The 21,665-nt window shown below is 37.4% G+C and overlaps 2 protein-coding genes across 4 annotated transcripts in view; both read left to right on the forward strand.

Moving 5' to 3' along the window:
• The first annotated feature begins 6,926 nt into the window (after window positions 1–6,926).
• On the forward strand, window positions 6,927–17,390 carry LOC127529117 (uncharacterized). Its single transcript, XM_051931659.1, has 4 exons — window positions 6,927–6,945; window positions 8,592–8,771; window positions 15,867–16,265; window positions 16,357–17,390. The coding sequence occupies exons 1-4, from the start codon at window positions 6,936–6,938 to the stop codon at window positions 16,446–16,448; spliced, it is 681 nt and encodes a 226-aa protein (XP_051787619.1). The 5' UTR covers window positions 6,927–6,935; the 3' UTR covers window positions 16,449–17,390.
• A 35-nt stretch (window positions 17,391–17,425) lies between these two features.
• LOC114657534 (adhesion G-protein coupled receptor G5-like) overlaps window positions 17,426–21,665 on the forward strand; it is a 31,457-nt gene continuing 27,217 nt past the window's right edge. For all 3 annotated transcript variants that reach the window (XM_051931650.1, XM_028809420.2, XM_051931649.1), the window contains exons 1-2: window positions 17,426–18,292; window positions 20,947–21,076. In XM_051931650.1, coding sequence (XP_051787610.1) covers window positions 18,207–18,292; window positions 20,947–21,076 — 216 coding nt within the window. In that variant the 5' untranslated portion in view covers window positions 17,426–18,206. The remainder of the gene's footprint in view (window positions 18,293–20,946; window positions 21,077–21,665) is intronic.

Genomic DNA, 21,665 nt, shown 5'->3' on the forward strand with positions numbered 1-21,665 from the left:
CATATAGGATGAGATCATTAGTGGAGCTCTTTGGTGTCTGTGCTTCAATTATTTTTTTCTAATTTATTGAATATAATTATTTTTTATAATTTAGAGTTAGTAAAAACTAAAATTGTAAAACTTATATTTTTTTTTGTATAAAGGCATATCTGCTTGACTCTTCATTCATATTCGGATCTCTACACTTTGAAAGAATTGATCATTGCACGTGCATGAGCTAAAGAAAGGCACATTCTTGCAGGTTCCTTTTGCTGTGGGCAAAGCGTTTGTAAAGGCAAATATAACTTTTTATTATTTTTAAGAGAAAAGAAGCTGGACCTTGCAATGATATGTAGAGAATGACGGGGTCTATATTGATTTCTGTGCAAGTCCTAATCATGAAATGTCACTGATTTTGAGGTTTGATTGTTATTTGTGCCAGGGCAAACTGAGGAGACTGAATTGGATATAACACCTACAGCACATCAGTGAAAAAAGCCACAATGTAACAGTGCTGACAAGTAGATCAGTCAGGGATGAGTCACCCAAATATGAGCTGGCATTACATCTCCAGTGGCAGGGGCACCTTTATAAATGGCATGCCTGCAAAGTCATGTTTTTCCAAGTGTGGCAAATTGCAAGCAGTCCTTTTAAAGATAGCGAGCCACCTCAAAGAGCCTTGGAGAATCTATCCACTATGGTGCTCGGTGCCTATTCTACAATACTTTTAGTAATATCTGAGTTATGGAGTAAAGTATGCTCATTCCTGTTTGGAGGTGTTGTCAGAGGTGTGCCTCAAAATTGGCTGGTTAGCACTGAGTACTCCCATTGGCTAGAAGAACAAAGACCTGTCCTTACCTCGTTGCTTTAGCTCTCAAATAATTTTGCATGTAGTATAAGAACACTGTCAAAAATCACGTAACCACGAAACATTCGCCAAGTGCAATACACTAGCTCAAAATGTAACTTGCGCTTACCAAATGCGGTCAAAATATAACTTGCACTTGTAAGATAAACTCAAAATTTAATTTAAACTTACAAAATTTGTGGTACCCAGACTTGGACTTTTGGCAGTAATCTAAATCCATAGGTTCATTCAACATGGAAACCAAGAAGTATGTCGTCACACAAAAGGTCATGGCAATCTGGAGCAAACTAGTGTGAGCAGAAACAATGACAGAAGGAGACGCTAGAACAAATTATCTGCTAGTAAACAAAATGAGCTTGATTCAACGGTTTCCTCTCCTTTATAAAGTTTATGATCTTAACATGATCTCATTTTAAATTAAATTATGAAATTGAGAATAAACACATTCTGATCTCTATTATAAAAGAAAATCCTGGGAGAGAAAGACTAGGGAGATGAGACGTGATCTTCATGAAGATCACTGAAGACACTTAAAAGACCCACGGAATGAAAGAGATTGGCCACGGAGTGTCTCGTGGGGACCTTAGACATGAGACTTTGCGCCAAGAGATTGACTCAGGACTGTCTCGTGGGGACGTAGAACATGAAATTCTTGCAAGACATGCCCTACTTACAACCAATATCAAATATGACCACGGGCAGCGAAACACTCAGTCGTGTCAAGGCTTTGAGCACACACAGATCCAGGACTCTCAGCACATATAGCGTATAAGGACAATACGTTATAGATAAAACGTCGACGACTAAGCGACCAAGAAAGAGCAGCATGGAGAAAAGAGACTCAAAAGCGTTGGAGAGAAAAAAATGCAAAAAAGAAAAAGAATAATCGAGGTGTAAATTCAGAAAATAAGGAAAGTAATAATCAGCCCGGAACAAGTGGAATTGAAAAAAAAGCACGTCCAATCGGGCTCAGAATTAAAAGATAAAGAGTAAAAGACAAAGTAGAACTTCATAAAGACGATCAAAAATGTTGGCGCTATACACAGAGAAAGGTAAAGAATATGAAAGCAGTAAAATTAGAAAGTATTGTAGCATCCCAGGTAGGTTGAAGCCTTTATTTTTTTTTGAGTGACTGTTAGGTTTGATTGAGGGAGGGCGGAGTACAGCACGGAAGACTGACAGCGGGGTATTGATTGATGCAGTAAGGGTGGGGGAAATGGGATGGGAGGAGGGGGTTGGAGAGGGTGCTAGAAGGTTGTGTTTGGGGTTCGAATGTTCGCGCTGTTTTTCTTGATTGTTCAAGTAAAACTTTTCTGAGACTTTACTACGTCTGTCTGTTTTTTTTTTTTTACTTCCTCTCTTTTCGAGCAGGACGCAGAGGTCGCTAAAGTATCAAAAAAAGATGGCAAAGATCGCATTAGCACAAACAAAAGGAAATTATTACTCGAAAAAAGGGAAAATAATCATCACGGACCAGGTGTCATTGAAAAAATAGCAGGACAAAGCGAGGTCAGAAATAAAAGACAGAGAGTAAAAAACAAAGTAAAACGTCATAAAGAGGTTAAAAAACAAGGGGGCCAAACACATGCAGAGCAGGTTAGAGATCATGAAAACAGTGGAATTCAAAAGACTCAAAAAAACGCAGGCGCAAAACACATGCAGAGCAAGATACACAATATGAAAGCAGAAAAAAACGAAAGTGTCAAAACAAAGAAAGTAAACATTGCATTAGCGCAAACAAAGAGAAATAATTACTCAGAGAAATAACGAAAAGGCAAATAGAGATTGAATATATGAACATAGGTAATATGTCTGAAGTATGTAAATATTGTAAGGCTTTGAGGTTTAAGTCAGAGAATTTCAAAAATGTGTTTTACCTAACGTGCATTTATTGGTTACTTTGCAAAAAAAATTATTAACTGCTGATGATGTACATCATTTTGTCTGTGCTGAAATTCCAAATGGAGAAACCTATCCTGAATTATGGTACAAAGTCATTAAACACATGTCTCACAGACCTCATTGAAAAAATTCAGCATATTGGGACTCTAAAGATTCCAAATATTGTTTTTAAAGAAGTTCTGAAATAAAAGTGAAACTAATGAAATAGCAACAATTCAAAGAAAAAAAAATCTTAAAAGTGTGTATCTGGAAAACCAACCACAGGGGTTTACCTCAGTCAAAGATCTGACTTCAGTCTGAATAGACCTTAAAACCTTGTTTGCTTTTTTTTCCTTAACTTTGCCCATCAAATATATGGGGTTTGCCTCGACATGCCCAAACTCTTTTTAACCGTCATTTGTTTTTTATTACACACATCATTAATTTAAAGTTCCCTTTGGAAGAAACTTGAAATATTTCAGTTCGTGTAAGCAAAGATCAATTCACAGACAGGCATACCCCTTCTGTGGCAATTAATCTCTTACTGTCCTCTCAGAGTGTAAGCTTCTTTGGTACCCTTTGAAATTTAGTAGTAGTACTGTAGTAGTAGTAGTAGAGCTTTATTGTCATCCTAACAATATACTTACAGTACACAGTGGGACGAAATATCGTCCTCTAGAGTAAAAAGGTGCAGTACACAAGATATATATATATATATATATATATATATAACTAAAAAACATATACAGTATTACGTAGTATTATTTATTCCAGAGAGTGTGTGGAGTAAAGAGTCCAGTGTGGAGGAGGGCAGCATGGTGTTCAGGGGCCGGACTGCTTGGGGAAAGCAACTATTGCACAATCTCGCAGACCTGCTCCTGATGCTGCAGAGTCGTCTTCCAGATGGAAGAGGAGTAAACAGTTGGTGGGAGGGGGGTGGGGGGGTCAGCCATGATGCTAGTGGCTTTATGAAGGCAGCGTGAGGTGTAGATCTCCTGCAGGCTGGGTAGAGAGCTGCCAATGATGCACTCAGCAGTCCGCACAATCCTCTGAAGGGCTTTGCGGTCGGAGGCATGGCAGTTTCCATACCAGACTGTAATACAGCTGGTCAGGACACTCTCTATGGTGCCTCTGTAGAAGGTGGTAAGTATGGGTTTAGGGAGGTGCACCTTCTTCAGTCGTTGCAGGAAGTAAAGACGCTGCTGGGCTCTTTTTGTTAGATAGTTGGTGTTTTTGGTCCAGGACAGGTCTTCTGTGATATGAACACCTAGGAACTTGGTGCTCTTCACTCTCTCTACTGTGACGCCATCAATGTTGAGTGGGAGATGGACAGCCTTTGTCTTTCTGAAGTCAACAATCAACTCTTTTGTCTTTTCAACATTAAGAGACAGATTATTGTCTTTACACCAAAGTGCCAACCGTTCCACCTCTTCTCTGTACGCCGCATCATCGTCGTTTTCAATGAGTCCCACTACTGTAGTGTCATCGGCGAACTTGATAATGTGGTTTGTGTCAGAGTTGGAGGTGCAATCATGGGTCAACAGCGTGAAGAGTAGCGGGCTCAACACACAACCCTGGGGGGCACCTGTGCTCAGTGTGATGGTGTTAGATCTTTTATTCCCAATCTGTACTGTTTGAGGTCTTTCAGTGAGAAAGTCCAGAATCCAGTTGCAGGTGGAGGTGTTGAGTCCGAGCAGATCCAGCTTACTGATCAGCTGCCTGGGAATGATAGTATTGAATGCTGAGGTGAAATCAATGAACAGCATTCTTACATGTGCATTGCGGTGATCCAGATGTGACAGGATCAGGTGGAATACCATTGAAATTGCATCGTCAGTTGATCGATTTGATTGATATGCAAGCTGTAGAGGGTCCAGTTTCGGGGGCAGCTGATTCTTTATGTGACTCAAAACTAACCGCTCAAAGCACTTCATAATGATTGGAGTGAGTGCCACTGGGCGGTAGTCATTGAGTTCTGTGGCTGTAGCTGTCTTTGGGACAGGTCTGATGGTGGTGTTTTTAAAACATTGTGGCGCAACAGCTTGGCTCAGGGAGATGTTGAAGATGTCCACTAGCTGGTCAGCACAAGCTCTGAGCACACGTCCAGGTATGTTATCTGGTCCAGCAGCTTTGTGTGGGTTGACCCTGATGAGAGTCCTTCTCACACTAGCTGCAGACAGGGACAAAACTTGATTGTCTGACGAGGGGATGGTCTTCCATGCTGGTTTATTGTTCTGTGTCTCAAACCTGGCATAGAAGGTGTTAAGAGCGTCTGGAAGAGAGGTGTCGTTAACACACATATGCGGTGGGGCCTTATAATCCGTGATGGTTTGGATGCCCTGCCACATTCGACGAGAATCTCTTGAGCAGGTGAAGTGATCACTAATTTTCTTTGAGTACTTCCGCTTTGCTAACTTAATGCCTCGGGACAGGTTGGTTCTAGCTGCTCTGAGTGCCACTTCGTCGTTAGCTTTGTAGGCAGCATCCCTTGTTTTCAGCAGCTCATGAACTTCTGCTGTGAACCATGGCTTCTGGTTAGCGCGTGTTGAGACAGATTTGATGACGGTGACATCTCCAATGCATTTGTCAATGTATCCTGTCACTGCTTCAGCATACTCATTAATGTCAATGTTATGATCAATGGTCGCCGCTTCTCTAAAGACACTCCATTCTATGCTCTCAAAACAGTCCTGCAGGGCTTCAGTAGCTCCATCTGGCCATGTTCTGATCTGCTTTATTACCGGCTTTGTTCTCTTCAGCAATGGCATATATGCCGGAGTAAGCATTACTGTAATGTGATCAGACAGTCCAATGTGAGGGTGGGGAGTTGCTCTATATGCAGACTTGATGTTAGTGTATACCAAGTCCAATATATTGTCTCCTCTTGTCGGAAATTTAACATGTTGGTGGAGTTTTGGCAGAACAGTCTTTAAATTCGCTTGATTGAAGTCCCCAGCGATAATAAAAAATCCCTCAGGGTGGCGAGATTGCAGGTCACCGATGGCCTCATACAGCTCGCATAGCGCCTCCTTAGCATTTGCATCGGGAGGAATATACACTGCCACAATGACAATAATACTGAATTCTCGCGGCAAATAATAAGGTCTGCACTTAACTGCCACAAATTCCACCAGCGATGAGCAGTGCTTCGTGATCATACCTGTGTTTCCACACCATTCTGTGCTGATGTATACACACAGGCCGCCGCCGCCGCGTGTTTTTCCGGATCTGTTGGCGTCTCTATCCGCACGGATAGCATGTAGCCCTGTTAGCTGTATAGCCGCGTCGGAGATATTATCATTCAGCCAGGTTTCCGTGAAGATAAAAACACAGCAGTCTCTTACTTCGCGACGTTTTGCTCTTAGAAGTCGGATATGGTCCAGTTTGTTGTCCAATGAACGAACATTTGCCAGAATGATGGACGGAACAGCCGCCGAACAGTCCCTATTTGCCAACATTGGAATGAAAAGTAAAACAGGATATGCTGGAGTGAGTTCTCCTTTTAAATGGCCCCTGATTGGCCCTTCTCTTGTTATTCACCACACCTGTGCCTCTTCTATCCTTAGTGATGCCTTGCCATACAGTCAGCATGTTACAATACTCTACAGAATTAAACAAATATACGGAAAAATTCTGTTATCTTAAATCTTGCAAACTTCTAATTCACAACTATAATGGAAAAAGTATTATCACAAGTGGCATAGAAGAAAACAGAAACAAAGTGTAACAAACTCTATGAACTCCATCATGAAACAAGTACGCAATATGCATCAGTTTTTATAGTTCTTCCATATGAACACCACTTACTGTTTTGTCACACAATATTTTATACCCGGGGAATGAACTGACATCTTTTTAGTTTGCACTATGATTCCTGTCTGCTACTTGACCTTCCTTTATCACTAGGCCACAAAAACAATTGATTCTCACAACCGTTTTCAACACAGTCTTATACTAGTAAATTAAATGTGTAACTCACAAAATTTGATCTAAATCTAATCATATAATTACTATACAGAAAGCTCAAATATTCTTTTGAATATCTGCATTTGCTATTAGAGTGAAAAGAGGAAATAAGTTTTAATGCAAATATGACATTTGTATTTCTTCCCAATTTGGACTTCTTCCTCTTTATTGATTTTATTTTAAATAGAATTAATGTTTCCAATGAGGAACTCATTTTACAAGCTACCGATGAGTGAGTAAGATGGTGTCCGGTAAGTCTGCAGCCTTGTATGTCATGTTAATCTGAAAATTGTATTATGAGAGGTGGGAAATTCAAAACTGTGCGCTTATACAGGCATATTTATTTATTTTTATTTCTAGTCCTTGTAAAATAGCACAAATAGTTTTTCTGACTGGATGTAAATCAAGTAATGTTGATTAAACAGTTTTCATTTCTAAATTAATAAACTCATAGTTGGTTTCATTGTAACCTGTTTGAAAATGATGTATGAGATCTATGCTTATTTAATAAAGACATTTTAAATCATCACAAGGAAAAGCCAGTTCAGTATGTACAAAGAATGAAGAAATGTAATTTGTACATTTAAAAAGGAGGTAAACCTGAAGATCATGGAACAAGGAAAGTATTAGAATCTGTAACTTCAACTCTGTGGACTACAAGTTATATGTAGCTTCAAGTCTGAAAGAGGGCTTAAGGACCCTTAAATAATGGACATAAAAATATTGAAACTGTGCAAGCTGCTGTAAGTGTAGCCCTCATTCTTTAAATACTTTAAATGCAATTAAAAAGCTCTGCAGTATAAGTAGAGGTGTTTAAATACAACAGGAAGAAAAAAACCAAAACAATTACAGCCTCGGGAAGCTACTGTATATTTTTATATCAGCTTTGTTAATGAACTCGGTCACATCACATCTATGTAATAATTAATTAGTGCAGTGGTCTCAAACTCTGGTTCTGGGGGGCTGCAGTGGCTGCAGGTTTTCATTCTAACCCTTTTCTTAATGAGTGACTGGTTTTTGCTGCTAATTCACTTCTTTTGAATTAATTTTAATTGACTTGTTCTTGAAGACTCAGCTCCCTGAATTGTATCTATTTCTTTAATTAGCAGTCAAACAATAATGAGATACAAAATGAGCCAAAACATGTCCAGCAAACTGTGTCCATCACACAATATCTGAAAATAAAGAAAGGTGAAGGTCTCAGGAATGCTGATCTGCAAAGAGAAATAATTTCTACAATTCTGAATAATTTCAAAAATGTCTGCTATTGCACAATGAGAGCAGCAACAAGCCATGGAATTAAAGAACAAGTTTAATTGACAACAAAAACCCTGACTTTGTTGGTCTTCTGTTGGCTCACTCACTTCACATTTCATTTCTGTTTGGGTGCCATTTAAGTAAAGAAATGAAGGAATTTAGAGGAATGATGAAGAAATTCAGGGGAACAAATCTTTTAAAAAACAAGTAAATTAAAACGAAAGGAAAAGGAGTTAATTAGCAACAAAAACTGGTCACCAATTAAGAAAAGGGTTAAAATGAAAACCTACAGCCTTTGTGGTCCTCCAGGACTGAAGTTTGAGACCAATGAATTAGTATGTATTAGAAATCAGTTGTGTATGCAATTGATTGTGGGGTGAGACTTCACTCTACCCTTGGGACAAATAAAGGTCTATCTATCTATCTATCTATCTATCTATCTATCTATCTATCTATCTATCTATCTATCTATCTATCTATCTATCTATCTATCTATCTATCTATCTATCTATCTATCTAGTTACCTCTTATTGAATTTCTGATTTTGTAATTCCTCTGTTTCCATATAACATTCTTGTAGCTCCAGAAGCAGACAGAACACATTAAAATAAAAATGGTTTCTGTGAATTCTTCTTCCCAGGTGCCTGCAGGTTTATATGTGACAGTTTCAAAGCACAAAATCCTGGTCTTGTGACTGAAAATTGTTCTGCAAAGGAATCCATTCAAAAGAAGTGTAATGAAGTTCTGAGCAGAAGATACAAAACAGATGATGCCTGCAGTATGATTTTTATACTATTAGCATTCTTTGTTCCACAAAAAGGTAAAAAGTTAAGTACTCAGTCTTTTAATTTCTATGCCTGTCTAACATACAGTAAATAGAACTGACATCATCCTGAGTCTAACATAAGAAATTAAATTATGGATTTGTATGTATTTACTCTCTCAACTGGGTTAAACAGCCACCAAATACTTTATTGCAGTGTAAACTCAATCGATTGGCTCGGCATATTTATAGACTCAGTGTGTGAATCCTATTTCACTATTTAAAACATAATTAAAAGTCACAAATGACAGCATGTGGTTGATTTTGCATGCAATAAAAAGTGAGGCAACAGTAAAATTTGATTATGCATGAGGAAAAAGCTTTTTAAAAGTAGCCAATGGGCATAAAAGTTGTAATCTATAATGAAGAGTCGAGAGTGAATGTGAAGATAATATGTGCAGAATTTATGGGTCTTATAGTGTCTTTGACAAGTACAGGTTAGCTGTTTGTTTAGTGCATGGATTTTTCAATGAAACTTAATTTTTTTCTTGGAAATAAACTAAGAGCAGGAGAAAACCGGTAAAAATATTAACTAATGAATCTGTCTTCCCTGATAATTTGTTTAGACTTATTTGCTATTCCTCAAAAATGTTTGTTATTCTATACGTTACATATACAAAATAAACGAGACATATATTACATATTGTGAACCACCAGTGGTCACAAAGCTCCCCAAACAATCAACACGACAGACATAAGTGCAGCAACACAAACGTTAACACAAACATTAACATTCAGCTGTGAGAAACTCTTTGGTCTCGTTTCCCACCTATGCAGCACAGTACAAAAGCACATCTCTCTTCTGTGTCTGTCTTTCTGCCTCCATAAGCATGCTTAGTACCTCTTCTGCCTGACTCTGGCCTTCTCTGCGAGGCTGCTGGCTCATTTTTAAGTCGCACCCAGGAGCATTCCAGGTGGTTTATTAGGGATGTCTGGAATATACTCCCAGGTGTGGCAGAAGCCCAAAGTAGGGCTCTACAGCTCCCACAGCTCCCCCTGGCAGCTAACACGGAACCCAATAGGGCTGTGCCGACAAACAGTAATTCCCATACAGCCCTGTGGGAATATGAGGGGGAGATAGCGCCCTTCAAAAACTATCTCCCCCTGTCCTTCCTTAAAGAAGGCTTCCCAGTCTGTAATAACAGTTTATTGTTGTTACCACTCTGTGGAGGCAGGTTTTACAATTTCAAAAGCCACATATTTTGAATGATTAAAAGGATAAAATGACAGTATTTTCAGAAATTAAACAAAAGATTACTATTATGTTCTGTAGTACAGTAAAGAATTTTTTGGGAAAGGATATGGACAATGTAATAAACAATTAAACACAGGATGACAAAAGAACATTGAGAAAGGGTATGTGACAAATTAAATCACATAGAAATAATGTTTTGAGTATACTTTTTTTTTAATAGTTTTTACTCCTTTTAGGAAATATTTTGAGTTGATGACTTAGTTATAATGGTTTATTGAGATCCTGAATCCATCCTTGACATTACATTTTTTGTTTTGTCTTTATTTTGTTTGAGATAGTCAATTATTTTTTCTGTCTTCTCCCAACGCCATTTTATTAACATTGATTACTTGTTGTTGTTGTTGTTGGAAGAGAGATAGATACCACTCAGTTTGATTTTATTTATTCTATTACTTTGCAAAAGAGCAGGCTAATCACTTAATCCCAGTGTGCATATTCAAATTTACATGACGAACACAACCAAACACCAAATACGCACACAAGTTACATCTCACCTTATTTTGTCATCTCTCTATGGCACTTCAGAAACGTCATCATGAGTGTTAATTTGTGGCAAGGGGTTTTGTGAAATCTTAAAATTATTCATTGTCAGATGTGATTTCCTACTTTGCCCTAGGACTAGGAGTAGAATACTTTGTAACTCTTTTGTCTCAATCTGAAGGAGCTTGAGGGTTGTTCAGTCTCTCATCAGTCTCTTGTCAAAATCCATGGAACAGATAGGCGTTGTAAATTGATTGCCCCAAAATTAAAAAATGAGGTCATAGCATCCGATATCTAGGCCCAGGATGTCTGAGGATTAGTGTTCGGAATGGGCTTTCTCCAAAATTTAACTCCTAATGCACTAGGGGTTTTTTAGTATTATTGTGACTAAATTATACACCCAAAAATTAACAACTATTATTCTGCTTATGCAATAGAGGAGCTGCGAATGGCAGAGAGTTATTGAGTATAACACTCCAACTTTTTGAAAGAAAGTGCTTATATGATTAAAAAACTTTGTTTATACCAATATCAATTAAATAAAACACAAAAGCAATGTAGTGCTTTAGTGATTTCTCTCCAGAAAACTCGATTATAAGGTATATAGCCAATTTTATGATGCACATAAACCCTGAAATCAATTTTCTTTTCTTCCTCAATCTGTCAGCAATCGTTGAACCAAGTTTAAATGTCATATCCCATAGTATTGCAAAGTTATACTGTTTGGCACAAGGTGTCCTCATTCTTGTAAACATTTAGTCTCTGGCATTTAAACTCTTCTTCTTCTGGTTGCTCCTTTTGGGGTTACCACAGCGGATCATCTTATTCCATATCTTCCTGTCATCTAAATCTTGTTCTGTTATACCCATCACCTGCATGACCTCTCTCACCACATCCATAAACCTCCTCTTAGGCCTTCCTCTTGCCTGGCAGCTCTATCCTTAGCACCCTTCTCCCAATATACTCAGCATCTCTCCTCTGCACATATCCAAACCAATGCAATCTTGCCTCTCTGACTTTGTCTCCCAACCATCCAACTTGAGCTGACCCTCTAATGTACTCATTTCTAATCCTGCCCATCTTTGTCACACCCAATTCAATTCTTAGCATTTTTAACTCTGCCACCACCAGCTCTGTCTCCTGCTTTCTGGTCAGTGCCACCATCTCCAACCCATATAACAAATCTGGTCTTACTACTGTCCTGTAGATCTTCCCTTTCACTCTTGCTGGTACCTGTCTATAACAAATTATCACTCATACTGGTACACATCTGTCACAAATCGATTTTTATTTCATGCCAGTCCTTGAAACAATTTGTTTACCATGAGACACAGGGAAACATTGCGTTTTGTGCAATTCACACATTTTCTTCCACCTGATGCAAAAGTTGCCCCACAAATGTTTAGTGTGTTTTTGTTTATATATATATATATATATATATATATATATATATATATATATATATATATATATATATATATATGTATGGAAGAGAAGGTCTGTGATACGGTTTGCATATTTGCAGTTGGAGATCCACAAAGGGAGAAAAAACGAATCACGTATCATAAAATAGTTTTATTCCTGAGCTTTCAACCCCTATCAGGGGTCTTCATCAGAGGATAATGCTTAGACTTACAAGAATCAAAGGCAATATATAGCAGCACATTCAGGGGGTTGGAGGTGACTAAGTCCGTATGATCAAAAAGGGGGGGGGGGGGGGGTTTATCGTTAAATTAAAGTGCATATGTCCTTCTTAAGTTGGCATATGCTGGGTTTATGTCCAAGTGTCTGTTGATGGCATTTTCATCTGATAGCCAAGACTCGGCCAACTCTCTGGCGCTTTTTGTACTGTACAGGAACATCGCAACGCTGTCAGAAGAAAGGACGCACTATCTTTGATATATGCACATACTAAATCGACAGGACACACATTCAACTGGGACAACGTGAAAGTAAAATGTAAGGCCAGTACAAAAAGCGCCAGAGAGTTGGCCGAGTCTTGGCTATCAGATGAAAATGCCATCAACAGACACTTGGACATAAACCCAGCATATGCCAACTTAAGAAGGACATATGCACTTTAATTTAACGATAAACCCCCCCCCCCCTTTTTGATCATACGGACTTAGTCACCTCCACCCACCCCCCCAAGAATTGTGCTGCTATATATTTCCTTTGATTGTAGTAAGTCTAAGCATTATCCTCTGATGAAGACCCCTGATAGGGGTTGAAAGCTCAGGAATAAAACTATTTTATGATACGTGATTCGTTTTTTCTCCCTTTGTGGATCTCCAACTGCAAATATATATATATATATATATATATATATATATATATATATATATACTGTGTTTTAATATTGTTGCTTTTTTCTTTCATTGCACATCTGGAATAAATTAAGCAAACAGAGTACATATGTAAGTTTTCATAACAGTTTCTGTGCTGGGTAATGGGGTTGGAGCAATGTTTTCTTGGCAGCCCTGGACAAGGCAACAGAGTTAGGAAGATACACGACACATACACCTAAACCAGTGATTCTCAGAAACTTTGGTGTCACAAGTGACCATCGCTGGGTTGCAAGCACTTTTCACTTGTTCAAAGTATAATCTGTCACCCAGCCACCATCAGAGCTGTGCAAGATTTTTTATCTCATCTCTAGTCACACTCACTTCACCAAGTCCTTGCTTCTACCTCCCCAAAAAGTCTGTCCTTCAATTTTATTTTCCATTTGTAATCATACTTGTTTCTGCATGTGTGGGTGGAGGGGGGAACCAATTACGATTATAAGTGGGAAAACAAAAATATTTAATAATGCTGTCAATCTCTTCAGTGGAGAGGGGTCTGTGGTAAGGGATTATACTTTGAACAAGTCAACAGTGGTAACAGCTTTATTTTCTCATGTGCTCATGACCCAGCGTTGTGAATGGCATGATACAGTGACATTTGATTGAAGGTTGGTCCTCATGTGAGTCTTCAAGAGGCACAAGTACAGCGAGACCTTACTCAACAGTATGCTAAGAAGTGTTGCTGGTACTCAAAGTTAAAATTGAAAGAGCACTGCTCAGAAAACTAACATTGGGAGAATTTGCAGCAGATGGCATCGGGTTTGATAATTAAGACCCATGATGCTTGAATTGTAAAACTGCACACTGTGAAGCTTCAAACATATACTATAAGGGGTACTTACAAATCAAGCACAGCATGGAGTACTTCATCAAGCAAGTATTTCTCAATAGAGTCAAAACTGTGATCAGAATCTAACTCATTCCATACGACTAGCAATCTACGAGTTTTCCAGAACTTCCTCAACTGTTTGTTTTCATTTTTGAAGGAAAAGAAGTATTTTTCTAGTACAAACTTAACATTTTATTGCACATCAAATCAGACAACCCCTGTGCACTCTGACAGAAGTTTTTTTGTGTAATGGTTCATAAAGAAGCAGCTGTTGCACACTCAACTTTATTTGCTGCCTTTTACGCAAGTTATATTAATGACCAATCTTAGACAACTATACATCACTGGAATGCTCTAAAACTCCACTTTCCAATGGTAATGGCCTTTCACTGTATGTGAATCGACGTAAGGGGATCTCTGATAAAAGCAGATTCACTCAGCTGCTGACCTGTGATGCACTGCTCACGTTGCCATATGTGTTCAAATTGCATATTTTACTAATGAAAGAGAGCAGACAACATGGAAATATATTTTTTATTCGAAACAGGACACCCTTGGGTATGTAAAAATACCATTATTGCTTTTAATAGAATTATGGGTTTATTGCAATTTAAACAAACAGATATGAAATATGGTGGTGTTCTGCCAGCAGGACACCTTGTTCATAAGTTTTTGCAGAAGTTTTGGAGTACATATGCACTGCAAATGGGAAAGCCCAGGAACAAAACAATCCTTATAGCCTTCTGTGACAGCAAGTTAACAAAGGTGTAGAGAAAACTATAAAAACTCTGGCTGTTTGAACATAAGAAGATTTGTTATCAAAAGAGAACAGGGATCTTTAAATAAGAAAAAATGTGAAATACTGGGTTTTCCTTAAAGGCAACACCAGCAACAAATGCAGTCCACAATCCACATTTAAAAAAACATTAAAAAGGCAAAGAAACCAAAACCAGAAATCCACAATAGTACCTACAAATTAAGTGCTCTCCACTCACTAACGATGCTGACTTGGCAGACCTGGTCCTATACATGGACTTATATAGACAAAAGGAGATCCTTTAGCTATACATCATGGTGGCACTAACATCATAACTGAACACATTTATGAACTATAAACTGGCAAAGCAATATTAACAATGATAACAAAAAGATGAAAAAAATTAACAGAAAATACAAAATAAAGGAAAATGTACTTAAGCCAGGGTCCAGACCCTGTCTGGGGTATAACAATGGGATTCTTCTACAGAGTTTCCTATCAATGAGGTAACCACTCGGTCTGTAAGTGCTGTTCCCTGCAATAAACAGTGATGATCATTAAGTGTTTCTGTCTTCTGGATACCACAGTAACAACATTACTTTATAAACTACCTAGCAAAACAAATTATAATTCAAGGTGCTTTACAAATGGTATTAAGTGGAAACAGGAAAAAGCGATAATTAAACAAAATAATTACTTTAAAAGTCAAATACAACTACCCTTTACTGGCGTATTTGTCATTACATGCTTTTTCATCTATGCATTTGTCATGGCTCACTTTTGCTGGCACACATTTATCTGTACTCTTCTGTCTCAAGCCCCCAAGTAACCCCTTTGGCACCTCAATCAGACTCTTGCTTAGTGGGTTGTTAATACAGTATCACCACTAAGACCTCTGTTCTTACTGGAGTAAGAACAGTGCAATCAAGGATAATGGTCAGGTTTTGAAGATAGTGTTGGTGTCTCTTTGAAGGAATATAATGTAGTATGTCATCTGACAAGATCCTTAATATTTGGACCTTTTAAAAACATAAACAATAGCATTTGTTCAAAGGAGAGAATCAAACTGAATGCAGGCCAATATTTAAAATACTCTGGCAAAACAGGTTAGCATATTTGGAAAACATAAAAGATGGAATCAATTTTCTGATTATTTTTTTACAAGTGGACAGAATAAAGATTTTCATTTAGCACATAGAGTCCATTTGAAACCATATTAATGGGTTTAGAAGAATAAAACCTACTTCCTCCCAATTCCACATAGTTTATGTAGTAAGAATTTGTTCTATTTGGACAGTAGTTACCAGTGGAGTGACCATGTTAACCAGAGTTTGTTTCTGAAATGAGTATTTAAGTGTTTTATCATGCAGCATGAACCTGATAGAACAGTAAGGAAGTCGTACATCATGTGGTTTAATTGTTTCAGGGCTTTCTGAAGAGGGATTTGCATTCTGTGTAGACACTTCTATCTACTCTCTTCAACTGACAATTGGAGAAGGATCTTGTAACTTGATCATTTCTAATCAAGGTGGACAAGTAGTAATCACTGCTGGTTTACCATGTTCATCATCAGTTAATATAAAATCAAATGGATCTGGAAACATGTTCTGCATGGCATGGAATGAAACTGACCACATCTACTTTAAACATGGAGAGAACCTACTGCAGCTTGTCTGCATTCCAGTAGCCAATATGTGCTGTGCAGACTTTGGCTTTGTAAATGGTGCAGTTGGTCAGGAAATGACTGTGTTTCAAGCAAATTGTTCTGATATCTCCATCAACAATTACCTCTCATTTACCCTAAATGGGACTAAACAGACCTGCAGTAAGTTATTTAAACCGGTAATTCATGTTTTAAAATTTTATGTATGTGTCTTCTTTTTTTCCTTTCTAATCCATTTTTCTTACATTTTCAGATGCTCCTGGGAACAGAAATTACAGTCCTGACACTGCAGGTCCAGTGTGGTGTATCATTTATTTATTTATTGCTTTATTTTCTTCCTTCTAAGAGAACTTACGAGAGGTGCTAATTTAAGGGATGAGTAAACTATACCCTGGGTACACCATTAAGAAAATAGATCTAAGTTACTGCCTCTTTCTAACAGTGTTTTAAAGTGTCAACAGTTTTCTGCTCTAAAATCTCACTGGGGAGGCACTCCACTTTCACCTCTACATGTACAACATTAAATCATTTAAGCCTCATTTGCAAATTATATTTTGAGGGGCCTATCTACTAATATATATTTTGGGAGAAACTGCTTTACATTTGATTAATAATCCCAGCTAAATGTCATCAGCATACAGATTAATCTGTTACATAGTGTAAACAAAAAAAAGGGACAACAAATGCAGCTACACACAAGTGATGCCTACTGAATTTGATTAAGGAAATTTCAGAAAGTTATGTTTATATATACCTTGACTTTATGTATTCAGAAATTACTTTGATTTTTCAGACGCTGACTTTATGCATTCAGACTTCATTTATTCAGGCTTTGACTTTATATAAAATACTTTACATGTTTAGAATTTGACTTTGTACAATCAAAAATGACATATATTTTATGATTTGTGATAGGGAACTAGTTTGGAACTCCTAGAATTGTTGGGGTATCAACACCGGTAATCCCCATTTAATATTGACATCAGAAAATAAAAAGGGTGGACAAGGACACAAATCTTAGTCTAGCTCAGGAGTGTCCTGTCTAGAAGGGGTAGAGATGATTCAGGATGTCATGGTCAGTGTTGAGTGCCCTTGCTGGGTGTCTTTTCTGTGATGTTGGAAAAGAGAAGATACCATCAGCGACAGCACCCTCTCCCATCCCCGAGTGGTACGGCTCACCTCAGTCAAGACCAAAAGAGGATCCCTTGTTAATAATAATAATTCTTTACATTTATATAGTGCTTTTCTCACTACTCAAAGCGCTCTCTACATAGGGAGGACCTTGGAAGCGAACCCACAATCTCCTTACTGCAAAGCAGCAGCACTACCACTGTGCCACCTTGCACATGTGTGACTGTTTAAACTTTAACTTTATATATTAAGACTTTAAATTTTATATATTCAGAAATTCAATATATTTGCCTGATTGGCACCCCATTTTATACACACATAAATACATATTCATATACATACACAGTATATATGAGCTTGGAACTTTAAGAGCTAAGGTTTTCAATTTAGTTCAATTTATTGTCATTATACCTAATGATACAATGAAAAGCATTTGTTACCATTCTTGCTAAAAACAATTCCGTACATAATATGAAGACAGCACAAACACAAATGACTAGAATAAACTCTAGCACAAATATGCAAATATATCAAATTAAAAATAAATTAATAAATGCTAGATATAACCATGCCACATATAGCAAGTAACAGCCAGACAAAATAAGTAACTTAGCTACTGATGGTAAATATCATTTAATTGAATAGTGTAAAATTGTTTACAGAATGGTTACAGGTCAAACAGATAATAGTGTTTTAACATTAGTGATGAGTAATATAGACAAATTTCAATGTGCATACCATTTCACAAGAAACGTAGTCTTTCCTGTTTGTGATTTGAAGTTCATTATTTAAAATAATGCTTGTCTCCTTAACCAGTTTTTCAAATGCCATGATATATGGCAGTGGTGAGTTTTTAAGATATCAGATCTAGAATAAGGTTCAATTAGTGTTAATTTTACTTTGCAGATTCTTTTATTTCTCTTTGTAGACCACGTCAGTTGCTCAGAGGAGACCTTTGACTGTCTTAAACAGATGACTGAGTCTCAAAATAATTCTGTTGTCCGCTACACCAACATGCTTGAGTGCCTTGCTGATGTCAAAAATTATGGATCAAACAGGTGGGAACACTAACAATTTACTGTCAGAATTCCACAGCACACTTAGTTTGCCTCTTTAAAACACAAAATCTCATGTATGTTCCAAAGTGGCCATTTTATTTTGCAAGTATTTTAGTATAGCCTGTATGACTGAGACATTCTTAAAGGTTTGTGTACAGTTTGAGGAGACTGAGACGTACTGATATCATCCTTACAACATTAACAGGAACTGCTGAGAGATTTTTGTTCTGTGGTATAAGAGTTAATTAAAAGATATATTTTTATACTACAACTGTATTTTTTTGGTTGGCACTAAGGAGTTGTGCTGGAATTGTTAAAGATTTTTTCCCTTTAGTAGTTTTTTTTTTTGTTGCTTTTTTTGCCCACAAAGGCACAAAAGCAGCTCAGTGTTTGGGAGTTACTTGTACTTGTTCTTTGTATTCAAACTAGCATCAGCGAGTTCATCAAGAACATGAGAACACAGTTGGAAGCTTGCTAACAGTAAATTTTGCTTCACCCCACTCAATACCCAAGAAATTACTAAATGACTACGCCACCCAGTAAGGGAAGGGAACTGGGATCCAAAATTAACTAAACTCCAAAGTGCTGCTAAGCACAGGTTCTTTTATATACAGGGATGAGCAACCACCACACCCGATAGACAATCTTTTTAATCAAAAATTACAATTTTTAATAAAAAAATAAAAACACAATCACCAGCATCTAAACTAGGGATCTCCAACTCCAGTCCTGGAGAGCTACTGAGGCTACAAGGTTTCATTCTAACTCTTTTTTTAATTAGTGACCAGTTTTTGCTGCTAATTAACTATTTCCCTTTATTTTAATTGACTTCTTTTGAGACTCTGACCGTTGAATTGATTCTTTTTTCCTTAAACAGCACCTAAACATAAATTTGATGTGAAGTGAGCCAGCCTATGACCAGCTAAGTAGGGGCCTCAAACTCCAACCTTCATTCAGTTTCTTAATTTGAAGCCAGTTCTTGTTGCTAATTAAACTCGTTATTTAATTCCATGGCACTCAGTCTGCCATAGCAGAAATTTACAAAACTGTTGATTTTCTTTTTTAAGAGTGCTGGCTGTCAGCATGTTTTGTGGACCTGAGCAGATCAACATTACTGAGGCCTTCACCTTTCTTTATTTTCAGTTATTGTTTGATGGACGCAGGTTGTTGTTTATGTGTTAGCTCATTTTGTGTCTTAATATTGTTTGGTTGCTAATTAATGAAAAAATAAATAATTAAGGGGCCTTAGTCTTATATTGTGCATCAATTAAAATTAAGGCAAAGAGTTAATTAGCAGCAAAATCTGGTCACTAATTAAGAAAAGAGTTAGAATGAAAACCTGCAGCCACAGTAGCTCTCCAGGACTGGAGTTGTAGTCCCCTGATCTAAACTGAATAAATCAGAGTCCAATGCAATGCTTGCACAGATGCTCATTAGTTCTCGTCTCTGTCAATTATCTTCGCATCCGTGTAAAACCCTGGAAGTTAAAAGCTCCAAGGCCTTTATTCATTCAGCTCGATACTGCACCCAACAGGGGTACTCCACATGAGCTTGTCTCAAGGGCCAGCTTCCAACACTGCTCCATTAGCTCCTAAAACGACACACACCCTGTGCCAGACAGGGCTCTCCTCTATTTTCCAGGATGGACACACCAGTCAGAAGATTCTCCAATCTCTTCTCACTTGCTGCACCTCTCTCCTTCATGCTGCTTGCACTGTCCGTCCTGGATCCTGCCAATTTAAGGCAATGCACCCACTGCACGTATCCGGTGTAAAGCAATCTCCTCCAGATGTCTGTGGTCCTTTGGAGCAGCCGAAAGCAGCATTCGCTCTCAGGGTACTGCACACAAAACCCCCAAGTTCAAACCAGAGTCTGACTCCTCCAAACAAGATGGCCGATCCTTTAAAGTACAAGTCCTGCCTCCTAATTAGTCCCAATCCAGAACTCATTACACAGGCTAAATTAAATCCCAAAGTGATTGTGGTGAATGTCACTGCAGAAAAGAATACAAGAAACACCATAAACTAGTGATAAAACCAAAAGAAAAACATTTGAAATAATCCCCTCCTTACCATCCATAATAAAGTGAAAAAAATGGCAAAACATATTTAAATAATCATCCCACACAATGTGATAAAAGAAAAAAAACTCCAAAAAAGAAAAATACCACACAAATCTCTCACATCTCCCCCAGGCCACATAAACATTAGGAAGGATTTCTTCAAACAGTGAACCATAGACATTTGGAATAAGCTACCAAGTAGTGTGGTAAGTAGTAGGACTTTAGGGACTTTCAAAATTAGATTTGATGTTATTTTGGAAGAATTAATTGGATAGAAACGGTGACCTTCATTGGACTAAATGGCCTGTTCTTGTAAATTTAAAATTTAAAAATAATATTTAAAGTTTATTGCATCTCTTATTTGTTGAAGTAGGAGACCTGATTTCATTTTCTTTGTCATTTTATACATATTTAGTACATATTTCTCATACTTCAGGCACTGCAAACCTGTTAAAATTAAAATATTTTCTCTTATCAAATATTAAACATGCTGTAAAGCAGCATCACAATCTTTCTATACTAATATGTGTAAAAGAAAGACATCGACTTACTGTGAACTACTCCTGTGTAATTAGATTTCTTTTCAACTTAGAATTAATGAGCTGATGGAGGAAATATTATTTGAAATTAATGGTACTCTCAAAATGAATAATATGATTGCCTCAGTTACAAAGTCTGCCTCTGCTTTTAATGGCCTTCATTTGGGAACTGATTTAGAAAATGTGAGTACATACTATGCTAATTGTTTCTTTTCTTAGTAATCATGTTCTAATACCTTTAGAAGAGATTTTGTATTGTATCTAGATATTCTAATCAGCTTTGGCACCAAAGTGTGCCTGATCATGTTATAAAAATTCATCAGCCTCTTGTTGGGCAGAGAAAAATGAGTGGATAAGAAGCTGTTAATAAAGTCAGATTAATAGATTAATTATTTACATGGAATGAAATTTGTTGATATTTTTTGCAAAATTATGAAATCAGTAACCCAAGTGTTTTTCAGTTTCTTTTTTAACCTTTAATGTATATGAACAATGCAGTCATTTAAATATAAACTTTAAGGTCAAAATCAACATTATTGCATGCTGTTTGATTTAGATATATTTATTACAAATATATAAATGATTAATTCAACGTAACATTTTTATAAAAAAACATGCCACTGAAATCTGCTCTGGTAGCATGAGATACATGGGCATGCACTAACATTTAATTGACAAGAATTTATTACAAGGCCCGCACCAATCTGGAAATGCATTAGTCAACCTCCGTGCTTGGGAAAAACCTGGGATACCCAGAATAAAAGCACATGGA

The sequence above is a fragment of the Erpetoichthys calabaricus genome, chromosome 9 (assembly GCF_900747795.2).
Source record: "Erpetoichthys calabaricus chromosome 9, fErpCal1.3, whole genome shotgun sequence".
Classification (NCBI taxonomy): domain Eukaryota; kingdom Metazoa; phylum Chordata; class Cladistia; order Polypteriformes; family Polypteridae; genus Erpetoichthys; species Erpetoichthys calabaricus.